The sequence below is a fragment of the Mandrillus leucophaeus genome, unplaced genomic scaffold, assembly GCF_000951045.1.
Source record: "Mandrillus leucophaeus isolate KB7577 unplaced genomic scaffold, Mleu.le_1.0 Scaffold299, whole genome shotgun sequence".
Classification (NCBI taxonomy): domain Eukaryota; kingdom Metazoa; phylum Chordata; class Mammalia; order Primates; family Cercopithecidae; genus Mandrillus; species Mandrillus leucophaeus.
In genome coordinates this window covers 298,220-321,592 of record NW_012103131.1, presented here as the reverse complement: position 1 = coordinate 321,592, position 23,373 = coordinate 298,220, and the positions used below count along the sequence as shown (strand labels likewise).

At 37.3% G+C, this 23,373-nt stretch overlaps 1 protein-coding gene across 1 annotated transcript; it reads left to right on the top strand.

The window, feature by feature from the left end:
* The first annotated feature begins 2,489 nt into the window (after nucleotides 1-2,489).
* On the top strand, nucleotides 2,490-22,715 carry LOC105544122 (chromosome unknown open reading frame, human C10orf88). Its single transcript, XM_011986400.1, has 6 exons — nucleotides 2,490-2,877; nucleotides 3,900-4,103; nucleotides 4,907-4,979; nucleotides 8,154-8,360; nucleotides 15,469-15,923; nucleotides 20,953-22,715. The coding sequence occupies exons 1-6, from the start codon at nucleotides 2,714-2,716 to the stop codon at nucleotides 21,185-21,187; spliced, it is 1,338 nt and encodes a 445-aa protein (XP_011841790.1). The 5' UTR covers nucleotides 2,490-2,713; the 3' UTR covers nucleotides 21,188-22,715.
* Nucleotides 22,716-23,373: the final 658 nt, after the last annotated feature.

Sequence of the window (23,373 nt, the reverse complement as noted above, 5' to 3'; positions counted from 1 at the left end):
AGAAAAAGAGGTTTAATGGACTCACAGTTCCATGTGGCTGGGGAGGCCTCGTACTTATGGCAGAAGAGCAAGGGAGAGGAAAGAGAACAAGAGCGAAGTGAAAGGAGCTTCCCCTTATAAAACCATCAGATCTCCCAAGACATTCACTCCCACGAGAACAGTATGAGGGAAACTGCCCCCACCATTCAGTTATCTCCCATGGGGTCCCTCGCACAAGAAGTGGGAATTACGGGAGCTACAATTCAAGATGACATTTGGGTGGGGACACAGCCAACCATATCACCAACTATATTTTATGATTTATTTCAAAGGGAAAAGTAAAGCAAAAAACTCATTTGTAATTCATGACAAGAATAATGGATCATATTAAGATTGAAGTCAGCTTTGAACCATAACCACCCTGCCTTTGGAAAAAAGCTTAAGATTGAATGTACTAATTTTCCTTTTTCTGCTGCTCTTAGTTTATGTGATAAAAGCTGTCACCAACCTATCAATTCCATACAACAAACCTGTACTCAACATAATGCCTACTCTCAGCATGCATGCAGATAGTAGGGAACACAGATACATAAACTGGCAAAGTCTGACACCAAAGGAGAGTTATACTACCTAAAAGAGTGGTAAGTGCAGCACAGAGGAATTTGTTTAATTCTATAGCAGGATGAAGTAAGCTTGGTTTTGCATGATAAATAGGATTTTTCCTACTATTGAAAAAAACGGCATTCTAGGTAGAGGAAACTGGAAGGTAGGCAGGGTTCATAGTACAAAGGACTCTCTCTGCCTGCTGTGCTAAGGAGTGAAGGTGTTGATTCAGTCAGGAACATCAATCACCAGAAGGAGAAAAGGGCAGTGCAAAGAATGAAATGGAAGGAATGAAAATGACAGCTACTGACAGAAACTCCTGGAACTGTTCAGATGAAGCTAGTGCTTGGAAACAGAAAAAGCAATATAGGAAAATCTTTCTTTAAGAAAATGAAGACTGGTGGTTTATTGGCTCTATGGAAATAAAGGAAAGGACGGACCATAGGAATCTTTCGTTTTCTGATTCCTGGCCATTCAGCTTTATTTAAGGAAGTCAAAATCCAGTTTACAATTGATATTGCTCATGAAATTGCAGATTAGTTTCTGAAGAGCCTATTTTCCTTCGGATTGTCCACATTTTTAGGATCAACGTTAACTTATGACTACAAGAAGCAGGACGTACAGGACAAAAATAATGACAAAGACAACTTAGAATGAGTCTGAAATATTAAAAAACCTTTGCAAACGAGGACTTTGCAATTCTGCTATGATAGACCTTTGGTGACATTTCTCTCTTCCAATCTTGGTGAATTCACCTACCATACATACATTCTGGTGATTACTTATAGAAAAATACAGTTGGTCATCATTTTTCTTGCTTTGACACAGGTAAACAGAATGCAAAGGTTACTCTATTCTCATTTTTAGCTAGAGGGCACACAACCTAGTACATAAACTCAAATGAAAACATAAGCAAAAAGATTAAAGTAATGTGCACTGAGTCATGAACCCAGAATAGACAGCTCTGAAACAAAATTAGATTATGGGTGAGCAAAAACGTTATTTCCTAGAGAGGATACCACCTTAAATACAACTTTGGAACTCTAGATTATAGACGAGTGGAATTTCAGAGTTTCCTTTTTTCAAAAGACAGAAAAATAATCTGCACAAGCCTCTACAGGAAGAGGATGAGGGGGCACACTATATACAGTCCCATCCTGTGGGGCATCTAGAAAGTTCCATCTGCTCCCACTATTCTGTATCCATAGCCTTAAGCTCCTTCAAGACTAAGTTCACATTCTACTTCAACAGAGTCCTGAGACCCCCTTTCCACTCGCTGTTTCCAGTGCCATGAGTAGCGATCTCATGGTGCAGCCCCTGCCTTCGGTCCCTGGGTTTTTCTTGCATTTCAGATTTCTGTCACCTAGAGCATCTAGTCCTGGCTGCCCGTGTTCCCGCGGCCTGAGGGGCAGGTTACACATGGGGTCAGGGGGTGTCAGCTGAGATGGGCACCCGGCGAAGGCCAGCGTGGCTCAATGCCCATCACAGACGCCCTTCAACCCCAAAACCCCATCATCCGCTTCAACCCCCACTCTAACGCGAGAACATGTGTGAGGGAGGCTAGGAGAGTTCAGAGTAAAAATAACCCGAATTGGCAGCGCGTCCACCGCGCTCGCTGCCACAAACGCTGCAGACCCGACGGAGCGGAGGCAGAAAAGGCCCTGGCGTCCCCTCGGGAAAGAACGAGGTCAGGAGTTGGTCTTGCACGCCGCATAGAGCGACGAGACCACACCTACCTGACCACAGACATTCCACACCAGCTCAGCAACGGCAGTCCACACCGCCTGCTGTTTCTCCACAGCCAACGGCAAAAACACCCTAGTGCCGGCGCGCAGTGCACCGCGCCTGCGCATAGTCTCCAGCGAGCGAGCGATGGTCTGCCAGTCCACAGGCTCCGCTCTCGACCTCGACCGCTTCCCCACCCACTTTGAGCGCCGCGCCTGAGTCCAGCAGGCACATGCGCATGCGTGGCTCTGGTGCCTGCTATCCCTACCAAAGCCAGAAGTGGCCGGTACTTGAAGCGGAGTGAGCCGGAAGTCGCTTTGCCGCCCACTTTCACGCTGTACCGGCGGAAATTCAAGCACTGGAAGAGAGGTTCCGGGGCTGGGCTGGCCTGACTGAAGGCGGCAGAATGGAGACACGGACCGAGGACCGGGGCCTCACCCGCCGCCCCACGCTGGCCTCTTCTTGGGATGTTGCAGGCGGGGCCCTGACCCACAACCTCCTTCTCACCCGGGCCGGTCTCGGCCCCGGTGACTTCGACTGGGAGGAGCTGCTGGCGCCGCCTGCTCCAGGGTGCGCCGAGCCGACGGGGACGGGGTCGCTACGCGCGGCAACTGCCGCGCTCTTCTGGGAGCTGTGAGGGGAGGCGAGAGGATCTGAGCCCGGGATCCGGGAGAGCAGTTGGTGCCGGGTCTTTAGTGGGGGAGGGGAGCTGCGAGGTGGTCCGGGGTGGGTCCGGCCGGGAAGGGGCCGAGACTCCCGGGGCATGAGCAGGGGAAGGTGACCCGGACTTGGAATTTCATAAACGTCCCGGACTGGCGTGACAGCTCCTCGGGGCTGCTGTCAAAGTCAGTCCGCCCACCTACCCTCAAACAAGCCACCTCCTCTCCAGCAAAACAGGCTGTGTAAAAAGTCTAGCTATAGACGACCGTCGTCGACTTAATTTCGAAAAAAATACACTTTTGTCTTTTATTGTGCCCTGCTCCTACTCCTGTGCACACAGTAGGTGTCCAGTAATTTATGTAATTATCCGAGAGTCAATGGCAGGGGATTGAGTACAATGTTGATGATTAAGGGAAAAATGAGAGGGGAAAGCCCTGATGTGTGACACCTCCATTTCCGTGTGAATTCTGTGTTGAGTGCTTGTTGGATGCTTGGGAAGGTGCTTGGACCTCAAGGGCAAGTGGAAGTGAGTTAGAAGAAAGAAGCCCCTGCCGGGCGCGGTGGCTCACGCCTGTAATCCCAGCACTTTGGGAGGCCGAGGCGGGCGGATCACGAGGTCAGGAGATCGAGACCATCTTGGCTAACACGGTGAAACTCCGTCTCTACTAAAAATACAAAAAATTAGCCGGGCGTGGTGGCGGGCACCTGTAGTCCCAGCTACTTGGGAGGCTGAGGCAGGAGAATGGCGTGAACCCGGGAGACGGAGCTTGCAGTGAGCAGAGATCGCGCCACTGCACTCCAGCCTGGGCAACAGAGCGAGACTCCGTCTCAAAAAAAAAAAAGAAGAAAGCAACCTCATGACCTAACAAGTGGGTTATGAGTCATGTTCAGAGAAGTATACTGTGTGATGTTTTTACCAATTTTCCTCTCAGCCAGGATCTGGTGATTTTGAAGAGAAACCTGAACAACCAAGATGAAAACCCCTGCTTCCTTTACCTGAGGTGTGGCCCTGATGGAGGTGAAGAAATCGCTTCTATTGGCATTTTAAGTTCAGCAAGAAATATGGAAGTGTACTTAGGAGAGGAGTACTGTGGAACCAGTAGGGGCAAGAATGTTTGTACTGTCCTGGATGACAGGTGTGTGGCTTGTACATGGGAAAGTGTTCTTCTGAATTAGTGTTTTGAGTTTTCTCACTTTTTGCAATAATTATTGATTCTCTGACATTGATGCCATATGTTATGGGAGAGAAGGTAAAAATGTGCCAGTAGGCATAGAAGTTTAGAACTTTAGAGATCTTAAAGACAGTGTAGATCAGCCTGGTTATTTTTTAAATGTTGAAGTTTAGAACTAACAGTGGAGGTGAATTGGTAGGAGGTCATAGCTAGTTAGTGGAAGAGTTTTATTAGAATGAAATTTTGAGAGGTGTGTCTCTTTCTTAAACTCACAGCAGTCTGTCTTCCAAAAGTTAACTTGGTAGTCAGTCTGGAACTTTGAACACATTTTCTTCTTGGAAGCCCATTAGAAATGGTGGAGGGATCTAAGACTGTGCTACATAAACCTATTTATTAACCTGTAACGCAACTTGTGATTTTTTTTCTTATGAAGATTTTCCCCCAGTGTGTCTTTAATGTAACCCAAAATATGACTGTGTTGTATTCTGCATGTTGGAAGCAATTGCTGTGTTTATTGAGCTTTAAAATACAGTCTGGCTACATGATTGTACCTACGTTGTATAATGTAATTTTCTCATTGAGCCTAGTAAGTGGTAGATGTAGTCATAGGCAGTGTGCTTCAGTAATGGATCCCAACTCTTCATGCCTCACCAGGAAAACTGAATCTTAGGATTTAAATATTGTTCTGGAAACATTTATTTGTAAGTGTAAATATTAAAAGTGACAACATATGTAAGTAAAAAAATTAATTCTTTTTTTATTTTTAGTGAACATGAAAAGGTTATTTTGTACAAAAAATATCTAAAATTGGAGTCCTCCACACATGCTTGTAAAATAAAGGTAAGTTGTCAGTTGTTAACTAATTTGACAACTAAGTTGTTTTTGTACTCTGTGTATGCTTGTTTCCTTTTGGATTACTGATACAATTAGTCCAACTTGCTTGCTTGTTTTTTTTTTTTTTTTTTTTTTTTCAAGACAGTATCTTGCTCTGTTGCCCAGGCTGGAGTGCAGCGGGACAATCATGGCTCACTGCAACCTCATCTCCTGGCTCAAGCTAACTTCCCACCTCAGCCACCTGAGTAGCTGGGACTACAGGCATGCACCACGATGCCTGGTTTTTTTTAATTTTTAGTAGAGATGAGGCTCAGAAATACTTAGTAAACATATAAAAAGAAATTGCTTTTCTAAAAAATTATCAGCCCTTTTTAACATTGTATTAAAAAAATTTTTTTTTTTTTAAATTTTTCACCCGGTGACCAGGGAGTAGACTTTTTCTCTTAAAATTTAACGATGAGCCACGTGCAGTGGCACATTTTTATAATCCCAGTTACTCAGGAGGCTGAGGTGGGAGGATTGCTCAAGCCCAGGAGTTCAAGACCAACCTGGGCAACAGAGTGAAACCCCATCTCACTAAAAAAAATAATAAAAATAGAATTTGACCATTTATAAACTTTGGGTAATGTATTGTTAATATAGTAGTGCTGTGTATTTTGAAGTGTTGGGAAATTGAGCAAAAAACATTTTTAAAAACTCTGTATAGTGGTGGCAAAAACCCATAAGCAGTTTTGGCCCCATTTATAAAAGAATGAAATTAGAGAAGTTTCAAGCAAGAGAACCAATAAGTTTAAAGGATTGGACTGTTGTCTTCAGCATGAAAAATATTGTTAAGGTAACTGTTAGTTGTGTCTTCAGAGTCTAGGGATAAGGTAATGAGTTGGAAGTCCTCAGCCCTGAGTGTTAATTCAGTTCTGTCGCTGACTAGTGGATTAGTCTTGGGTAAATTTTGGACCTATCTCAGGGGTAAAATTAGCTGAAGAAAATTCTTGGATTTTTTTTATCTCTAAAATTCTGTACTTACTATCATTACTTATAGAAGATTGAAACTTATTTTTACAATAAGAAAAAATAAGTGATTTTCACAGGCAGATAGCAAACTCACAGAACTGATTATCCCAAGATGTTGTTTTGGATAGTATATATTAAATAACTGCTAAAACCATTTGAATAAAGTGATATATTCATTCAACAAAGATTTGAGTGCCTCTTAATGTCAGGTACTATACCAGTCATTTAGGAATTAGCAATAAGTAAATAAACTGAAATGTCTGCCCTTATGTTGCTTGTGTTCTAGTGGGCAAGACAGACAATAAGGAGACCAATGAGTATAATAAGTATTATATTTAATGCTAAAAAAGGCCATGGGGTTAAGAAGAGAAAGGGGAACTACAGAGAAGTTGAGAGGTAGGAGGTTAATAGGGTGTTTCCTTAAAATGTTGAAGACAGTCACGTCTTTGGTTCAACACTCAAGAGTTCTTGGATCATGAATCTGTATTGACCTATGTGCTTGTTTGATATATGAACCTGTGTGTGTCTCTGAAGGTGAATTTTTTTTTTTTAACTGTTCTATGAAAGTACATGGGAATGCAAAGGGTTATTTCAGGGAAACTCTAGGATTGATAGGAAAGCTTGTTCTGACACAAGGTTTTTGAGCACTTACAAGTTTTTGAGCACTTAGTGGTCGCTACTGGATGTTTTAACATATAATCCTCTCAACAACTATGTGAAATCATTGCTACTGTCTTCTCTCATTTTAATCCTGACTCAGATTTAGCATTTGCACAGGGTCACACAGGTTGTAAGTACCAGAGTCATAATTTAAACTCAGGTTTGTCTGATTCTAAAGCCTGTTCCCTTTCAATTTTGCTACTCTGTTGTCTGTACCACAAATGAAATGTCTCTTGTTTCAGAAATATGGACAGAATAAAATATTGGATAAACTACAGGGATAGAAGCCAGAAGAGCTAGGTTTCAAGCTGGTCCTTTACTAATTGAGTGTCCTTTAACAAGTTAGAAAATCACCCTTGAAGTCATCATTTCTATGTGTAATCCAGCAAGCTATGTTACATCATTCTGATATTCTTTTATAGTTCTGAATTTGAAAGGATTGAATTTTACTTATTATTTCAGTAAACATTTTGCATGGGCATCTGGCCAGCCTTATTTTTTGTTAAGTAGCAAGTTGTGGTATGTTAAGGTCTCAGATTGGTAGGTATATAGTAGTTCCCCTTCATCTGCGGTTTTACTTTCCCTGGTTTCCATTACCCACAGTCAGCCGAGGTCCAAACATATTAAATGGAAAATTTCAGAAATAAACAATTCATAAGTTTTAAATTGTGCTTCATTCAGAGTAGTATGATGGCATATCCTGCCATCCTGCTCAGTCGTGTCTGGAACATGAATCATCCTTTTGTCTAGTGTATCCCTACTGTATATGTTACTGCCCATTAGCCACTTACAGCCAAATGTATCATCAGAAGGTCAGTAGTAGCCTAGTGCTGTATTACAATGCCTATGTCATTCACCTCACTTCATCTCATTACGTAGGCATTTTATCATATCACATCATTACAGGAAGGGTAATGAGATGAAGTGAGGTGAATGACATAGGCATTGTAATACAGCACTAGGCTACTATTGACCTTCTGATGATACATTTGGCTATAAGTGGCTAATGGGCAGTAACATATACATAACTTTTATTATATTGTCAAAATTATTCTGTTTTATTATTAAACGCTTACTATACCTAATTTATAAATTAAACTTTAATCATAGATATGTATGTATAGGAAAAAATATAGAGGTTGGTACTATATGCAGTTTCAGGGAGCCACTGGAGGTCTTAGAACACATTCTCCACAGGTAAAGAGGGACTATTGTAGTTTATTTTTAGTTCTTTAAATAGGTAAACATTTATTTAACCACCTCATTTGTTATTGTACATGAAGTCTTAATTTTTGAAAGGACTCTTTTATTTAAATAGTTCATCTGAGCCTCATGATAAATTGGAATTTTTCCTAACTATTGCTGTTCTAGAGAAAAGTTTAAAATATACTTGAAGTTAGGTTTTAGATTCTTGAATGCTTCACTCTTGTTTAGGTGATACCAAGAAGTGACCTTAAATGATGATTGTTTTTAATATCATTATTTTCTGGAACTTTTGTTTTCTAATAGTTGCTCTCCTTTGGTGAAAGGCAGCGTGTGTTCATCAGTAAAGTTGTGGTACACATGAGATCAGTTTTGGCAAATTCTTCAACAAGCTTTCCTGCTCTAGGATCAAGGATAGACCTTGACAAGGTCCAAACCATAATGGAATCCATGGGGTCAAAGTTATCTCCTGGAGCTCAGCAGTTGATGGATATGGTTAGATTTCAGCAGCGGGTAAGTAGAAATGGATTTCTTTCCAGATGCCATTGACAATTTCAAAACGATTGCTTTTTGTAAAGAAATGTAGTGACTTAAAATTTTCCTTTTATACTGATTTAACTGTTATCTTTTAGTTTTATAGAAGTTAACTTTATAGATTTGCCCTTCTACAAAGTGTTTTGACTACACATTTTCTTACTTTTTATGAATTCATTCATTCAGCAAGTTTTTTTTCTTGCAGTGAACAAGGCACTGGTTTGAGCAATTTTGAGTGTGCAAAGATGATCAGTTAGTCTGTAGTCTTTAAGAATTTTTACATTCTGGAGCATGTAAGTGGGGAATGATGAAAACACTAAGGAAAGGCTCACTAAAGGAAGTGGTATTTTATCTAGCCCTTTAAAATGAAGGGTGGGATTAGGCAAGTAAATTAGAAAGAAGGCCATTTCAGACAAAAAAGGTGAATAAAATCTTCAATGCTAGAAGAATTTGATATAGCTGAAAAATGAATAGTAGTTCATTTCTCTGAAGCAAAACAGTAATAGGGGAAGTTTAAAGTAGATTTCGGCTAGATCATAAAGAGCTTTGGATCCTACTTTAAATGTATAGATGTTTTTGACTTATGTTTCAAGAAATGTTAAGCCACTGTCATGTGTAAGGTGAATCTGAAGAAGGTGAGACTATAAGGAGAAGACAAGCTGCACGTTATTCCCCTCATCCAGATAAGAGTGAATGAGGTCTAAGATTGAACATAGTAACATAATGCTGGATTGTGAGATGCTAAAATGATGGAGCCATTGGGACTTGACAGCTAACTTAATATTGGTATTATGATAGAAAAAACAAGTTAAACATGAAATTGAGGCTCTGAAGATGGTGATGCTAGTAATATAAATGCAGCCCAAAGGAGGAGGAGGCTTGGAGGAAAAAGGAATTTAATTTTGGGAACATTGAGTTTTAGCTGTGAATAAGACATTCCCTGGAAGTATGTTGCAAACATCTGGAAACAGAGGATTAGGAGAAATGGAATGAACCTTCAGTGGCTGGAAGGGAAGTTTAGGGGTGTTCCCACAGTAGCTAACAGGTACTGTGGTGAAGGGAGGGACTGAAGCAAGGAAGAAAGACTCTTGGAGAGTAGCTGCATTTGTAAAGATACAGGGAGAGGAGAAAGGTAACCAGAAATGTAGAAGGCAGCAGTGTGATAGAGTAGCAAGAGAAAGGATTTGATGTTAGGCAAAGTGACTTCAAGCTCTTGCCCTGCCTCTTCTTAGTTCTGCATCCTGTGGCAAGTTGATTCATATTTTTTTCAATATGAATTCCTCATATACAAAATCTAAATGATAACACTGTAAGGATCACAGAATTGATGTGAAAATTTTAAATAATGCAAGAACTCCTTGTAGATTTTGTGTGGTTCACAAATATTAATGTCCCAGTATTGTAATATGGGCTGAATTAAGAGAACCAGGAGAGCTGAAGATTATGGAAACCACAGAAAGAAGAATTTCAAAAAAGTTGGAAATGTGTACTTTTCTTCCTCCCACACCATGTTCTCACCTGGACACCTCGGGAGATTCCTAACTGGCCCTCCTGCCCTGCTACAATCCATTCTCCACAGTGTACCGAGAATGACCTCAAAGGGTAGTTGGATCTCACCCCTCTCCTGTGCAAAGCCCCCTGACTGCTTACCTCCCTTTGTACTTAGAATTAATCCTGATTCCTTACCTTGATCTCTAAAATGTAGGCCCTGCTTGCCTTCTCAACCTCATCTCCTGCCATGTTTCCTTGGGCAGCTTGCTTCAGACATTCTGATGTTTATATTCCATAAATATCTAAATATATTCCCACCTCCAGACCTTTGCACTCATAACTGTTCTCTGTGTCCAGAACCCCCTCTCTGTGATACTTTTGTATCTGCATTTTTCTTATTCAGATCTCATTTTAATGTTACATCCTTAATGACAACTTTCTTAGCCAACCAGTGTAAAGTAGCATGTACCTCCAAATCCATATCAGTTTCATCAGTGCTCTTTTGACCACTTTGTTGTTGTTTTTGTATTGGTTGCATGTTTATCTCACTAAAAGATAAACTTCATGCAAACAAGACTTATCTGTCTTGTTTATGGCTCCAAGTACATATACACAGTCATGCGTCAATTCACAGTGGGGATATGTTCTGAGAACATAGGTGATTAGGGGATTTCACGGTTGTGAAACCATCATAGTATGTACTTGCAGAATCCTAGATCATATAGCCTACTATCTACCTAGGTTACAAACCTGTATAGCATGTTACTTTACAGAATACTCTAGGCAGTTATAATGGCAAGGATTTGTGTATCTAAACATAGAAAAGGTACAGTAAAAATATAGTATGCAAGATGAAACATGGCACGCCTCTGTAGGGCACTTACCATGAACTGATCTTGCAGGACTAGAAGTTACTCTAGGTAAGTCAGTAACTGAATATGAAGGCCTAGAACATTACTGTACACTGCTGTAGACTTTATAAACACTGTACATTTAGGCTATGCTGAATTTTTTAAAGCATTTTTTATTTTTCAATAATAAATTAACCTTAGCTTATTGTATTTTTTTTTTTTTTTTTTTTTGAGACAGTCTTCTTCTGTCACCCAGGCTGGAATGCAGTGGCATGATCTTGGTTCACAGCAACCTCTGCCTCCTGGGTTCAAGCAATTCTCCTGCCTCAGCCTCCCTAGTAGCTGGATTGCAGGCACTTGCCACCACACCGGACTAATTTTTTATTTTTAGTAGAGATGGTGTTTTGCCATGTTGGCCAGGCTGGTCTTGAACTCCAGGTTCTCAGGTGATCCACCCGCCTCAGCCTCCCAAAGTGCTGGGTGGGATTACAGGCGTGAGCCACCATGCCCAGCCTATTGTAACTTTTTAACTTTGTACACTTAAATTTTAAAAAAGTTTTTGACTCTTTTGTAGTAGCACTTAGCTTAAAACACAAACTTGTTATATAGCTGTAAAAATATATTTGGTTTCTTTATATCCTTTTTCTATTAAGCTTTTTTTTATTTATTTTTTTTTTATTTTTAAACTTTTTTGCTTAAAACAAAGACACAAACATTCACATTAGCCTAGGCCTGCAGAGGGTCAGGATCATAAGTATCACTCTCTTTCACCTCCATATCTTGCCCCACTGGAAGATCTTCAGGGACAGTAATACCCATGGAGCTGTCATATTGTATAACAACGATGTCTTCTTCTGGAAGACCTCCCAGAGGACCTGCCTGAGGTGGTTTTACAGTTACCTTTTAGAATATATAAAATATAGTATCATAAATACATAAACCAGCAACATAGTCATTGATTATTATTATTATTACTGTGTAGTATATGGTGTACATAATTGTACATGCTATGCTTTTTTTTTTTTTTTTGAGACGGAGTCTCACTCTGTTGCCCAGGCTGGACTGCAGTGGCACAGTCTCGGCTCACTGCAAGTTCCGCCTCCCAGGTTTATGCCATTCTCCTGCCTCAGCCTCCTGAGTAGCTGGAACTACAGGCGCCCACCACCTCGCCTGGCTAGTTTTTTTGTATTTTTTTTTTTTAGTACAGATGGGGTTTCACCGTGTTAGCCAGGATGGTCTTGATCTCCTGACCTCGTGATCCGCCCGTCTCAGCCTCCCAAAGCATGCTATGCTTTTATATGACTGGCAGTGCAATAGGTTGGTTTACACCAACATTGCCACAAACATGTGAGTAATGTGTTACTGTGATGCCACTTGGCGATTGGAATTTTGTAGCTCCATTATAATCTTATGGGACCACTGTCATATGTGGGTCCATTGTTGACCAAAACTTTGTAATGTGACACATACATACATATATATGTGTGTGTGTGTGTATGTGTGTATATACGTGTATATGTACATGTATGTATGTGTGTATATGCACACACACCTATTGAATTGATCAACTGTTTCTTGGAGATCCTCAGGGAGTAAGTATGAATAGTGACGAGACATAAACCAAGTTGTGAGGGATTAGGTAGTAAGGTATTTAGGTAGTAACTGGGTATTTGGGATGTGGAGTTACTAAGTGCACACGGGTTTTTTTTTTTTCAAGTTTAGAGATAAAGAGGAAATTAGAAGATACTTTTGTAAAGGAATATTGAAGATAAATAAAGACTTTGACAAGCTTGTGAGATTTGAGCTTTATTAAGAATTTATTTAGGGCAGTGTATTTTTTCAAGTACAGTCCATCATTGAACACCTGTGTCAGAATCCTTTGGAAGGTCTTCAAAATGCAGATTCCTGGCCCTCACTACTCATTCCCAGAGGGTGGGGTCCAGGAGTCAGTGTTTTAAACAGTCATGTCTAAGTGAGTTTTATGTACATTGTAGTTTGATAATAACTCTTTTAATGGAAGATTTTAAAAAGGAAGCAATTGTTTGTGAACAAATTTTGGAAACAATTAGAGAATATTAGTTTACTGTCTGATTTCTCTATTTTAAAATCTTGACTTTAGGAAAAAATGAAACTAGATATATTTTTATTTTGGCCGTGTCTTTAAATTTTTATAGTTTTATTTATAAGTAATTTTTCTTCACCATGAATTTTAACCAAAACGGCCACCTGAGAATTCTTCATTTCCTATGGTGGCATGTAGACATATTTGAATTTCTTGATATTTAATCCAAAGAGAAAAGATCATCTAAAGAGCTCTCATCTCAGAAAATATGACCTTTTTAAAATTGTGGTAAGAATACTTAACATGAGATTACCCTCTTAACAAATTTTTAAATGTACAATATGGTGTTGTTAATTATAGACCCTGTTGTACAGAAGGTCTGTAAAACAGATTCATCTTGTAAAGCTGTAACTTTATACTCATTGAATAGCAGTTCCTCGTTTCTCCTTCCCCCATCTCCTAGCAACCACCATTCTACTCTCTGTTTCTGAATTTAATTATTTTAGATACATCACGTTAGTGGAATCATCCATTATTTATTCTTCTGTGCCTGGCTTATTTCACTTAGCATGTCTTCCAGATTGATCATATTGTCACATGACAAAATATCCTTCTTCTCAAAGGCTGAATGGTATTTCATTGTATGATATTCATTCAATGATATTTCATTTTCTTTATCAATACATCAGTCAGTGAACATGTAGGTTGTTTCTGTATCTTGGCAGTTGTGAGTACAGCTGCAGTGAACATGGGAGTGCAGATAATCTTTTTGAGATCCCAATTTCAGTTCTTTTGGATATACGCCCAGAAGTGAGATTGTTAGATCATATAGTAGTTCTATTTTTAATTTTTTGAGGAGCCTCCGTACTGTTTTTCATCACTACTGTACTATTTTACATTCTTAACCAATGACTGATTTTCATAATCAGTGAATTTTTATAAACAGAATATTATATGTCAGGAAAAATTTACATAGCAAATACCTTTACATGTAGATTTTTCTGTTTAAATGTTCTGCCTCCTTAATGTTCACCCGTAATTTTGATATTGACTGTAGTGTAAATATTATTACTTTTAATGTAGTTGTCCACTGTACATTTTGTTTTGAAATGTCATAGAGAAATAAATGGACTTTCCTGTTATAACTGAGTAACTTCCTTTGAGCTTATGGGGAGTTGTCCAATGTTAACATTTTATAATTTTACTTAATTCATCTTATTTCAGGAATATTTAAATATTCAGGTTTATTCAAAACTTGCATTTTATAAAGCAAGATAAACTTACAATAGGTTAACATTTCTCTATAAAGAGCACTTTTCCAAAGTGCAGTTTGGTAAAAAGTTAGATGGGGACATGACATTACAAATCTTCCCCCAGCTTCCCTGGCCCTTATTTTTCTCCTTTCGGCTTTATTTTTCCCTAAAGTATTTATCACCATCTCCATTTCATGATACATTTTTTTCTTTCTTTTCTTTTCTTTATTTTTTTGTCTTCTTTCTTCCTTCTTCACTTCTTTTCTCTTTCTCTTACTTTCTTTCTTCTATTTCCCCTTTTTCCTTCTTTTCTTTTGTAGTTTGTGTCTCCTTGCTCCCCTGTCATACAGGCTCTGTGAGGTCAGGAATTTTAATTTATTTTGTTCACTGCTTTATTTCCAGTGCTTGAAACAACACCTAGCACAGAGTAGATTCCTGGTAAATATCTGTTGAATAAATGAATGTTGTTCTGGCTTAGTTTAGTAATAACTTTTTAGAATATCTGTAAGTATATGAACTGAGTTTCTTCAGCTAATTTACATATTGCTTTTTCAGTCTGTTCCACCAGCTGTTGAACAGCAATAAGTGTGGGATGATATCCCCTGATAAGAATCTATAGTAGACTTTTATGTTTTGAATTTAGAGTAGAGCCATATGCCTTAACACTTAGGCTAGAGGTATTTTCTTTTATCTAATGGAAAAATTAAAGGGCATAAAAGGGAGATATTGTAATCATCCCTTCAAGGTAAGCCAGAATCTTCTCAGGAAATAATACTGCATAAGCAGTTGAATTGAGGCTGCAAAACAACTCTCATTATCCTGGGAATTCTTAAAGTAAACCCAGCCAGAAGTAGCTAATTTCAGTCATTGAAAATGTCACAGATGTATCCATAGAGCATCTAACTTTAAATAGCGTAACTATCTGTGTAGTTTCCAGGAAAAATTCATTACAAAAGATTCTACTGGATAAAAGTCAGTGACTTACCATATTTTGACAGTTGGGAGTGATATAATTGAATTTTAAGAAACTTATCGGTTCTTGTGACTCAGTTGAGAGTAGTACATTTTATTATCATAAAGAGACATTTGTAGTGGAAACGTTAGTGTCAGTGCAGTTTTACTATTCATGCTAGTATTTATTTAATATTTTATTTTGGGAAAAACTACAATGAAATAATTGAAAGTCATGACTGTGGAGTTAAGTGGCCTGCATTCATGTCCCAATTCTGCCACTTACTGGCTGGTTACCTTGGCTACGTACCTTTAGCCTTGGTCTCCTCAGCTTAATATTGGGATAGTATTAGTGGCCTACTTTATAAGGATGTTTTGAGGATCAAATGAAACAATACAGTGCCCAACTCATAGTAATTACTCCAAAAGTTAGCTGTCAGTATTATTAATATTAACATTTACTTGTTTATTTTGTTTAGAATTGTATTCCCATTGGAGAGCAGCTTCAGTTGGTGTTGGGCAATTCTGGATACAAGCATATGATTGGACTACAATCCTCATCTACCTTAGGAGCCTTAGACAAGTCATCCTCCACACCTTTTCCTTTTAGAACTGGATTGACATCTGGGAATGTGACTGAAAACTTACAAACTTACATTGATAAAAGTACACAACTACCTGGTGGAGAGAATTCTACCAAGCTTGATGAGTGTAAAATTGTGCCTCAAAACCATTCCCTTCTTGAAAATGCTCTTAAAAATGCAACGTCCTCTTTCTCACCAAAGAAAGCAAGTGACAACTCAAATATACCTAACTCTGAATTGCTGCCTTTTCTCCAGAATTTATGTAGTCAAGTTAATCATCTCCGTGTGGGAAATAAGACCGAGTGTCAGGAAAACATCACCAAGCATGGTGAACGCATTCTTGGTGTTGGGTAAGTATTATTTTAAGACATATGAAGTTTTGATTTGGTAGGTGGAAAAATCAGATAAAAGGAAACAGATTTGTCTCAATGAGTACTCCTAAAATGCATTTCCAGAGAAAATTTTAGCAAGTTTTACATTTTACCATTAATACACTTAAAGGGGATAACTAATGGATTACTTTGAAAGAAGTCCCTATAACTGGAGGTTTTGCACACTTCTCAGGCATTTTGTGGAAGGGTCACAAGTATTAGTTCACAGTTGGAATAGAAAGTGATTTGCATGAATGGAAAGGAGCTGTGGGAATCATAATCTTTATGTTGTTTTTATATATTTGTACTATTTTGTGCCTGGGTTTGTTAAGCATGTCATTGTGACATTTTCCTTGAAGATTATGTTTGATCTAGGCAAATTCCTGAATTATTAAAAAACTATATTACAATAATAATAATTTGTAGTTTACAGGCTATTATCCCCAGTCTCTTAATCCCTTATTTTGGCAGTACATATTTGATTAAGAGGTAGCTAAGTATTTAGTATGTTCCTAATTGCTTAATATATAGTGTGTCAAAATGGTGTTCTAGACTAGAATTCAAGACTCTAGGTGTGGTTTTGGCTTAAACATGTTGCCACACTGTTTAATATTCTTTAGCGTAAGAGATTTTATTTGAAAATGAGGTAGTTGGATTATTTTGTAGCTAAACACCACCAACAACCAGCAGGATTGAGTTGACATTTGTAGAGAACTCTACCAACAATAGGAGAATATACACTTTTTTCAAGCATCTATGGAAGATTTGCAAAGATAGATTATATCTTGAGTCACAAAGCAAATGTGACCAAATTCACGAGGATTGAAATAATACAATGTATGTTTTCTGACCATAAATGAATCTTACTAGAAATCAATAAAAGACAACAAAATTTCCAGATTTTGGGGAATTACACAGTATTCTTAAATTTATGGTTCAAGAAAAAGTCTTGACAGAAATTAAACATATTACACAGAAATGAATGAAAATACAACACATCAAAATTTGTGGGATGCAGTTAAAAAAGTGTTAATAAGGATACTTATAGCACTAAATGATTACCTTAGAAAAGAGGATTGTTCTCAAATCAGTAGCATAAAACTACAATTCAACCAAAATAAAATAATCTGAATAGTCCTATGACCATTAAAGAAATTGAATTTACAATTTTAAAGCCGAGCAAACTGAACTAAAAGCAAGCAGAAAGAAGGAAATAATAAAGAACAGAAATCAATTTAACTGAAAACAAGCAAACAAAGTCAGTGAAGCCAAAAGCCAGTTCTTTGAAAATTTCAATAAAATTGATAAACTTCTAACAAGACTATCAACAGATAAAAAGAAAGAAGATGCAATCATCAGTATCCGGAATATAATGAGATGTCACTACTGATCCTAAGGCCATTAAAAGATAACAAGGAAGGGAATGTTACAAACAAATTTATGCTCATAAATTTGACAACTTAGGAGAAATGGATTAATTTCCCCAAAACTACAAACTACCAACCAAACTCAGCCAACATGAAATAAGTAATAGTCCTATAACCACTAAAAATATTTAATTAATGATTGGAAAGCTCATGAAAAAGAAATATCCAGGCCCGGATGGTTATACTGGAGGTTTCCACTGAACATTTAAAGAACATCAATTTTACATGCTTTCAAAAACTAGAAGAGGAGGGAAGACATTCCAGCTCATTCTGTGAAGTGAGTATTAGCCTGACACCAAACTAGAATGCCCCCCAAAATCAAAATACACAAAAATACATGTAAATATATGTAAATATGTAAATCTATAAAAAGTACTTATACAGTATGTGAAAAAATTTATAAACCTAACAAAATATATACAGGATATGTGAACTGAAAAGTACAAAATACTGACGAAGGAAAGAAAAGCCCTAAAAACTGGAGAGACATACCATATTAATGGATTTGAAGATACAACATAGTAAAAGCGTCAATTCTCTCCTAGTTGATATATAAATTTAATGCAATTCCTATGAAAAATCAAGCATGATTTTTTATAAATATGAATGAGATGATTCTAAAATTTAGAAATGGGGAATTTTTTTAAATGGAAAGATAAAGGAACTAAAAATTTTTGAAAAAGTATAAGAGAAATCACTACTTGATTTCAAGACATATAGCCACAGTATTCAAGACTTATTGTCAGAGGGATAGACTTATAGATGGATAGCACAGAAATAACTCTACACAAGTACACCAACTGATGTTTGACAATGCAAAAATAGTTTGATAGAAGTAGAATTGTGTTTTTAACATGTGCTGGAGCAGTTGGATATCCATAGGCAAAAAATGAATTGTGGCTTAAACCTTATACTTTATGCAAAAATTAACACAAAATTATAGACTAAAATGTAAAATATAAAACTATAAAGCTTTTCTATGGGAGAAACTCTAGGGACCTAGGACTAGTAAATGAGTTATCAGATATGACATCAAAAGCATGATCCATAAAATAAAAAACTGATACATTGGGCCCCATCAAAATGTAAAACTTTTGTCTGTGAAAGACCCTGTTAAGGTAATTAAAATACAAACTGGGAGAAATTCTTTGCAAAGTACAAATCTAGCAAATGACCTGTATCTGAAGTACATAACTCTCAAAACTCTATGTTAAAAGAAAATAAAAATAAAACCTAATAATCCAATTCAACCATGGGCAAAAGAATAGTCATTTCAACAGACGGGATATACAAGTAGCAAATAAGCACATGGAAAGTTGATCAACACTGATTTCATGACTATTAGGGAAATGCATATTAAAACCACAAGGTATCACTACATATTTGGATGGCTAAATTTTAAAAATGGTAACAATACCAAATGCTGACAAAGATGTGTGGGAACTGGATCTCTCATACATTGTTGGTAGGAATATAAAATGGTACAGTCACTCTAAAAATTATTTTGACAATATCTTAAAAACTAAACATACAGTTACCATACAACCCAGCAGTTATACTCCTGTACATCTGAGAGAAATGAAAGCTCAGGTCTACACAGAAACTTGTACACAGTTGTTAATAGACGCTTTCTTTGTAATATCCCAAAAGTCCCAACTAAAATGTCTTAGCAATAGGTGAATGGTTAAACTGTGGTACATCCATATCATGCAATGCTGATGAGCAGTAAAAAACAACTTGGACATCTCTCAAAGTGTTTTGCTGAGTGACAAAAGAGAATCTCAAAAGGTCACATACTGTATGATCTCACTTATATAACATTTTCAAAGTAATAAAATTGTGGAGATGAACAACATGTTGATGGTTACCAGGTATTAGGGAAAGAAGACTTTAGGGAAGTAGATATGACAATAGAGGGGTAGCAGGAAGGAGATCATTGTAGTTAAAGAATGGTTCTGCCTCTTGATTGCGGTGGTGGTTAAATAAATATGTGTACATGTGATAAAATGGCATAGAACTATACACACACATACTAATATCAATTTCCTGGTTTTGATATTGGATTATAGGTAGATAAGGTGTAACCATTGGGAGAATTGGATAAAGGGCACTGAGAAACTAATATCTTTGCAACTTTCTGTGAATCCATAATTATTTCAAAATAAAAGAGTTTCCTAAAAACTCTCTTTGGTGTATTCTAGAGTAGTAGTTCTCAGACTTTTGTTCTTTACACTCTTAAAAATAATTGAGGACTCCAATAAACTTATGTAGGCTACATAAAAATATTTGTTTAAAAATAACAATAAACCCACTGTGTATTAACATAAATAACAGTCTTTATGAAAAAAAGCCAGATTTTAAAATTTTATTGAGAATAGTATTATTTTAAATGTACGTGAATCTATACATAATAGCTTTTGGCTGCCTTATATATATTGAATTATACATGTATAGTCAAATATAACTAGTAAGAGCACAGTAGGAATACTGAGAACAGAGTGGATTAATCTCTGAAAAAGCATATATTTATACACTAAATCTCTACTACTTTGTGAAATTTTAGGAAAGAGAAGAATACACAACTACAGATTCCGTTAGTCATCAGAGCAGTAACATAGATTTTGTAGCCTCTTTCATGAGTATGAGGATGAAAAAGTCAAATAATATCTTAGTATAAACCTACTTGTGACCTCAGTGAATTCCCAAAAGAATCATGGAGACCCCAAGGTTCTGTGGACCACATTCTGAGAGTTCCTGTTCTTTCTTTGAGACAGAGTCTTGTTTTATCAGCCAGGCTGGAGTGCAGTGCCGCAATCTCGGCTCACTGTAGCCTCTGTCTCCTGGGTTCAAGCGATCCTCCCAGGTAGCTGGGACTACAGGCGCCCACCACCATGCCCAGCTAATTTTTGTAGTTTTAGTAAGGGACAGAGTTTCACCATGTTGGCCAGGCTGGTCTCAAACTCCTGACCTCAAGTCATCCACTCACTTTGGCCTCCCAAAGTGCTGGGATTACAGGCGTGAGCCACCGTGCCTGCCCTGAGACTTACTGTTCTAATGTTCATGGTGAATGTTAGAAATTGATGTTCTTTTTATTTATTTTGTTAGTTTGCCCATTCTAGTTAAATTATGAAGTGTTTTTATATCAGGTTAAAAAATAACCTTCCAGTAGTTTAGTAAGGTTGTTTGTATGAAGGAAGAAAAACTTTATAGGGTTGCTTGGGGAAGTATTAGAAAATACACATGTTGACTTTAGAAGAAAATTGGGCAAGATCAGTTTTGATTTGGAGCTCAAAATCAAAAAGACCCTTTCTAAAGACTTGCTCTTTGGGGGTTCCTTTTCACTTTTATATTTCTGTTCAATTGTATACTAAAAAAGAATTAAACAATAATGTGTTGGGCATTTAGGGCTGTGGTTGCCTATTGTGGCTGTGTATGAGAACCTAGAAATGCATTGTAAGGAGACAGAGCACAGCTGTGGAGACCAATCTCAGCAATTTATGTTGGCTGCTCGTTTTATAAGCTTGGTTGATTTTGTTGTAATATTAGGGAAAATTTACATATTTTTAAAAATGTATTTTTAGAATGGAAGAGCAACCTGTTTGCTCCTACTTGGAAAAGATTCTTTCTAAAAATATGGAACTGATGGAAAAGAAACTTATGGATTACATTGACCAGCGAATATATAAACTCCAGGAGCACATTGATGATAAGATTGCTTTGTTAATGGATTTGCTGCAAAATCCCAACTCCCCGCCCACTGGGATACCTCTGAGACACTATGACTCTGGAGAAAGACTTTCAAATGGAGAAAGATAAGCTCTCAACATAAACAGTGTACTGCAGATATTTATTACATATTTATTACAAAGCCAAAACCCAAAAATATTTATAAAAAGCAAGTATTTAATGTCCTTTGAGGGATCATTGTCTTACACAAAGTGACCTCAGTTTTCATTTTTACTACACTTGTTATTTTAAATCCAGTACTGTACACCGAGTTAATATGATACAGTCAAATTATTTTTGCTCACGATATTTTTCAGTCTTACAGAAATGTATGTATACTTGTGTTAAGAGTTCAAAATGCTTGAGGATTTCTAATACAGTTCATTAGTTTGTATTGTATATGTGTTTAAGTATAATTTTTATTTATACAAATATTTTATAGTCTTAGAAGTATGAAAAATAATGCTTAGAGTATTTGAATTTTTTTCTTTTTCTAATTGTCTTGGAAAATTGGATACTTAAGACTTGGAGTCTTTAATTCAGATTACTAGTTTACGTTTTGTATTGCTTATCTGAGATAATGAATAAGATGTGATATTTGGCATGTGTAAAATTAGTTCACTCTGGGGCTGTTAATATTATTTGTTTCATTACAGAGTAGCTGTAGGTAGGAAAGTAAACATCAGAACCAGCCTAGTCCTTGTTATGATTAGTACTTTGGATTTGATATTTCCTGTAAAACAGATGCAGTCATCTTGTTTGACCTCAGTAACTCCAGACAGTGTAAGAAAGCCTCTCCTTTTGAGCTGATACGGGTTTTCTCCCCAGAATCCTTTTCTGGCATGTTTATTGTATGAAATACTGAGGCTCGCCATTTAAGGATGAACACATATGAGTCAAGGGATTGCAGTTCTCTCTGATAGGCTTAGGTTTCGGATCTTATAACTATTGTATATGCATTGAAGTGTGATATATTTGCATATAAAAATAAATGCACCTTCTCTGGGAACTACTTGTCTTTAGTTAGTAGAACTGTTTTATTTTCAACTAATCTTTACTTCAAATGTCTTATTTTTTAGAAAATGGGTGTCTCATACTCATTTAATGTTTTGGCAAATTTCTTCTTTAAAAGTGTTACCTGATGTAATTCCTGCGTGACATAACTGAATTTTTACCCTGCCCTAATAACTCTGCTTATCTTTAAGAAACAGGGTGCCTGTGTTGAAAAGTTCCCTTTGTAACCAGACCAAAGGAGACTGGTTACAACCGTGATAGCTAACCAAATGACTTTTAAAAGACCTCAGCCTTTTTATAATCTTATTTCTGTGCTAAATGACACTCCCACCAGCTCCATGACAGTTGACAATCGCCATGACAATGACCAGAAGAAGCCATGAAAGGACAAAAAGGAAGGCAGCACTCTGGTTTTAGGAAGTTCCGTGCCCATTTCTGAAAAATCCATGAATATGCCTCCCTTTGCTTTAATGTGAAACACCTTTATTAGAGAAATTATATTTTAACCCCCTCACTCCTCATTAGTTGAAAAGTTGATTTGTGAGCCATGCTCCTGCTTCTCAATTCTGTGGCAATTGAATAAAACCTGCACTGTTTGTCACTCTTTTTTGGTTTCATGTATCGGCTTTGTGACACCCAACAGGAGAAGACCCTATCTTTTGGAGGACCAGCTTTGTTGGTAACAAAAGGAGGGCTAATTTATATGCTGTTTGTTCATTTTTATCATACTACAAAGGTGATACAGTATATGGAACAAACTGTGACCATAGTAATGTCAGGATTTGCATATCCCTTTTTTGAAGGGCCATTATTTATGGGATGTTCATAACATATATAAGATAGTATCTCCGTTCTCATTGAGAAGTCTGTCTCAAGTTTGAATCTGTTAGTTGATAGTCCTGCATCTTGTGGTAGTTGCAGTCTGTTCATTGATTCACCAAGTGCCTCACTATGATGTAGTAGCAATTACTGTATTCCAAGCAAGGATGATGAATGAAGTTAGAGGCAGACAGTTGAAAGGCCAATTCTGAATTCCTTCTGCATGCATTTGATGATGAAGTAATTGGGAAGCAGGATCACAATAATTTTTAAAGAGTAATATTTGACAATTTGAAATTTGATAAATTTGTGATTTCTCTACACACTCTTATGCATTTGTTATTTGGAACAATGCCAGCATAACATAGAGGAACTGTTATTTGAATTAGCTTAGTGTTTATGTTAAAAGTCAAAGACAAAATATCCCTGAAACTATTTCTTTT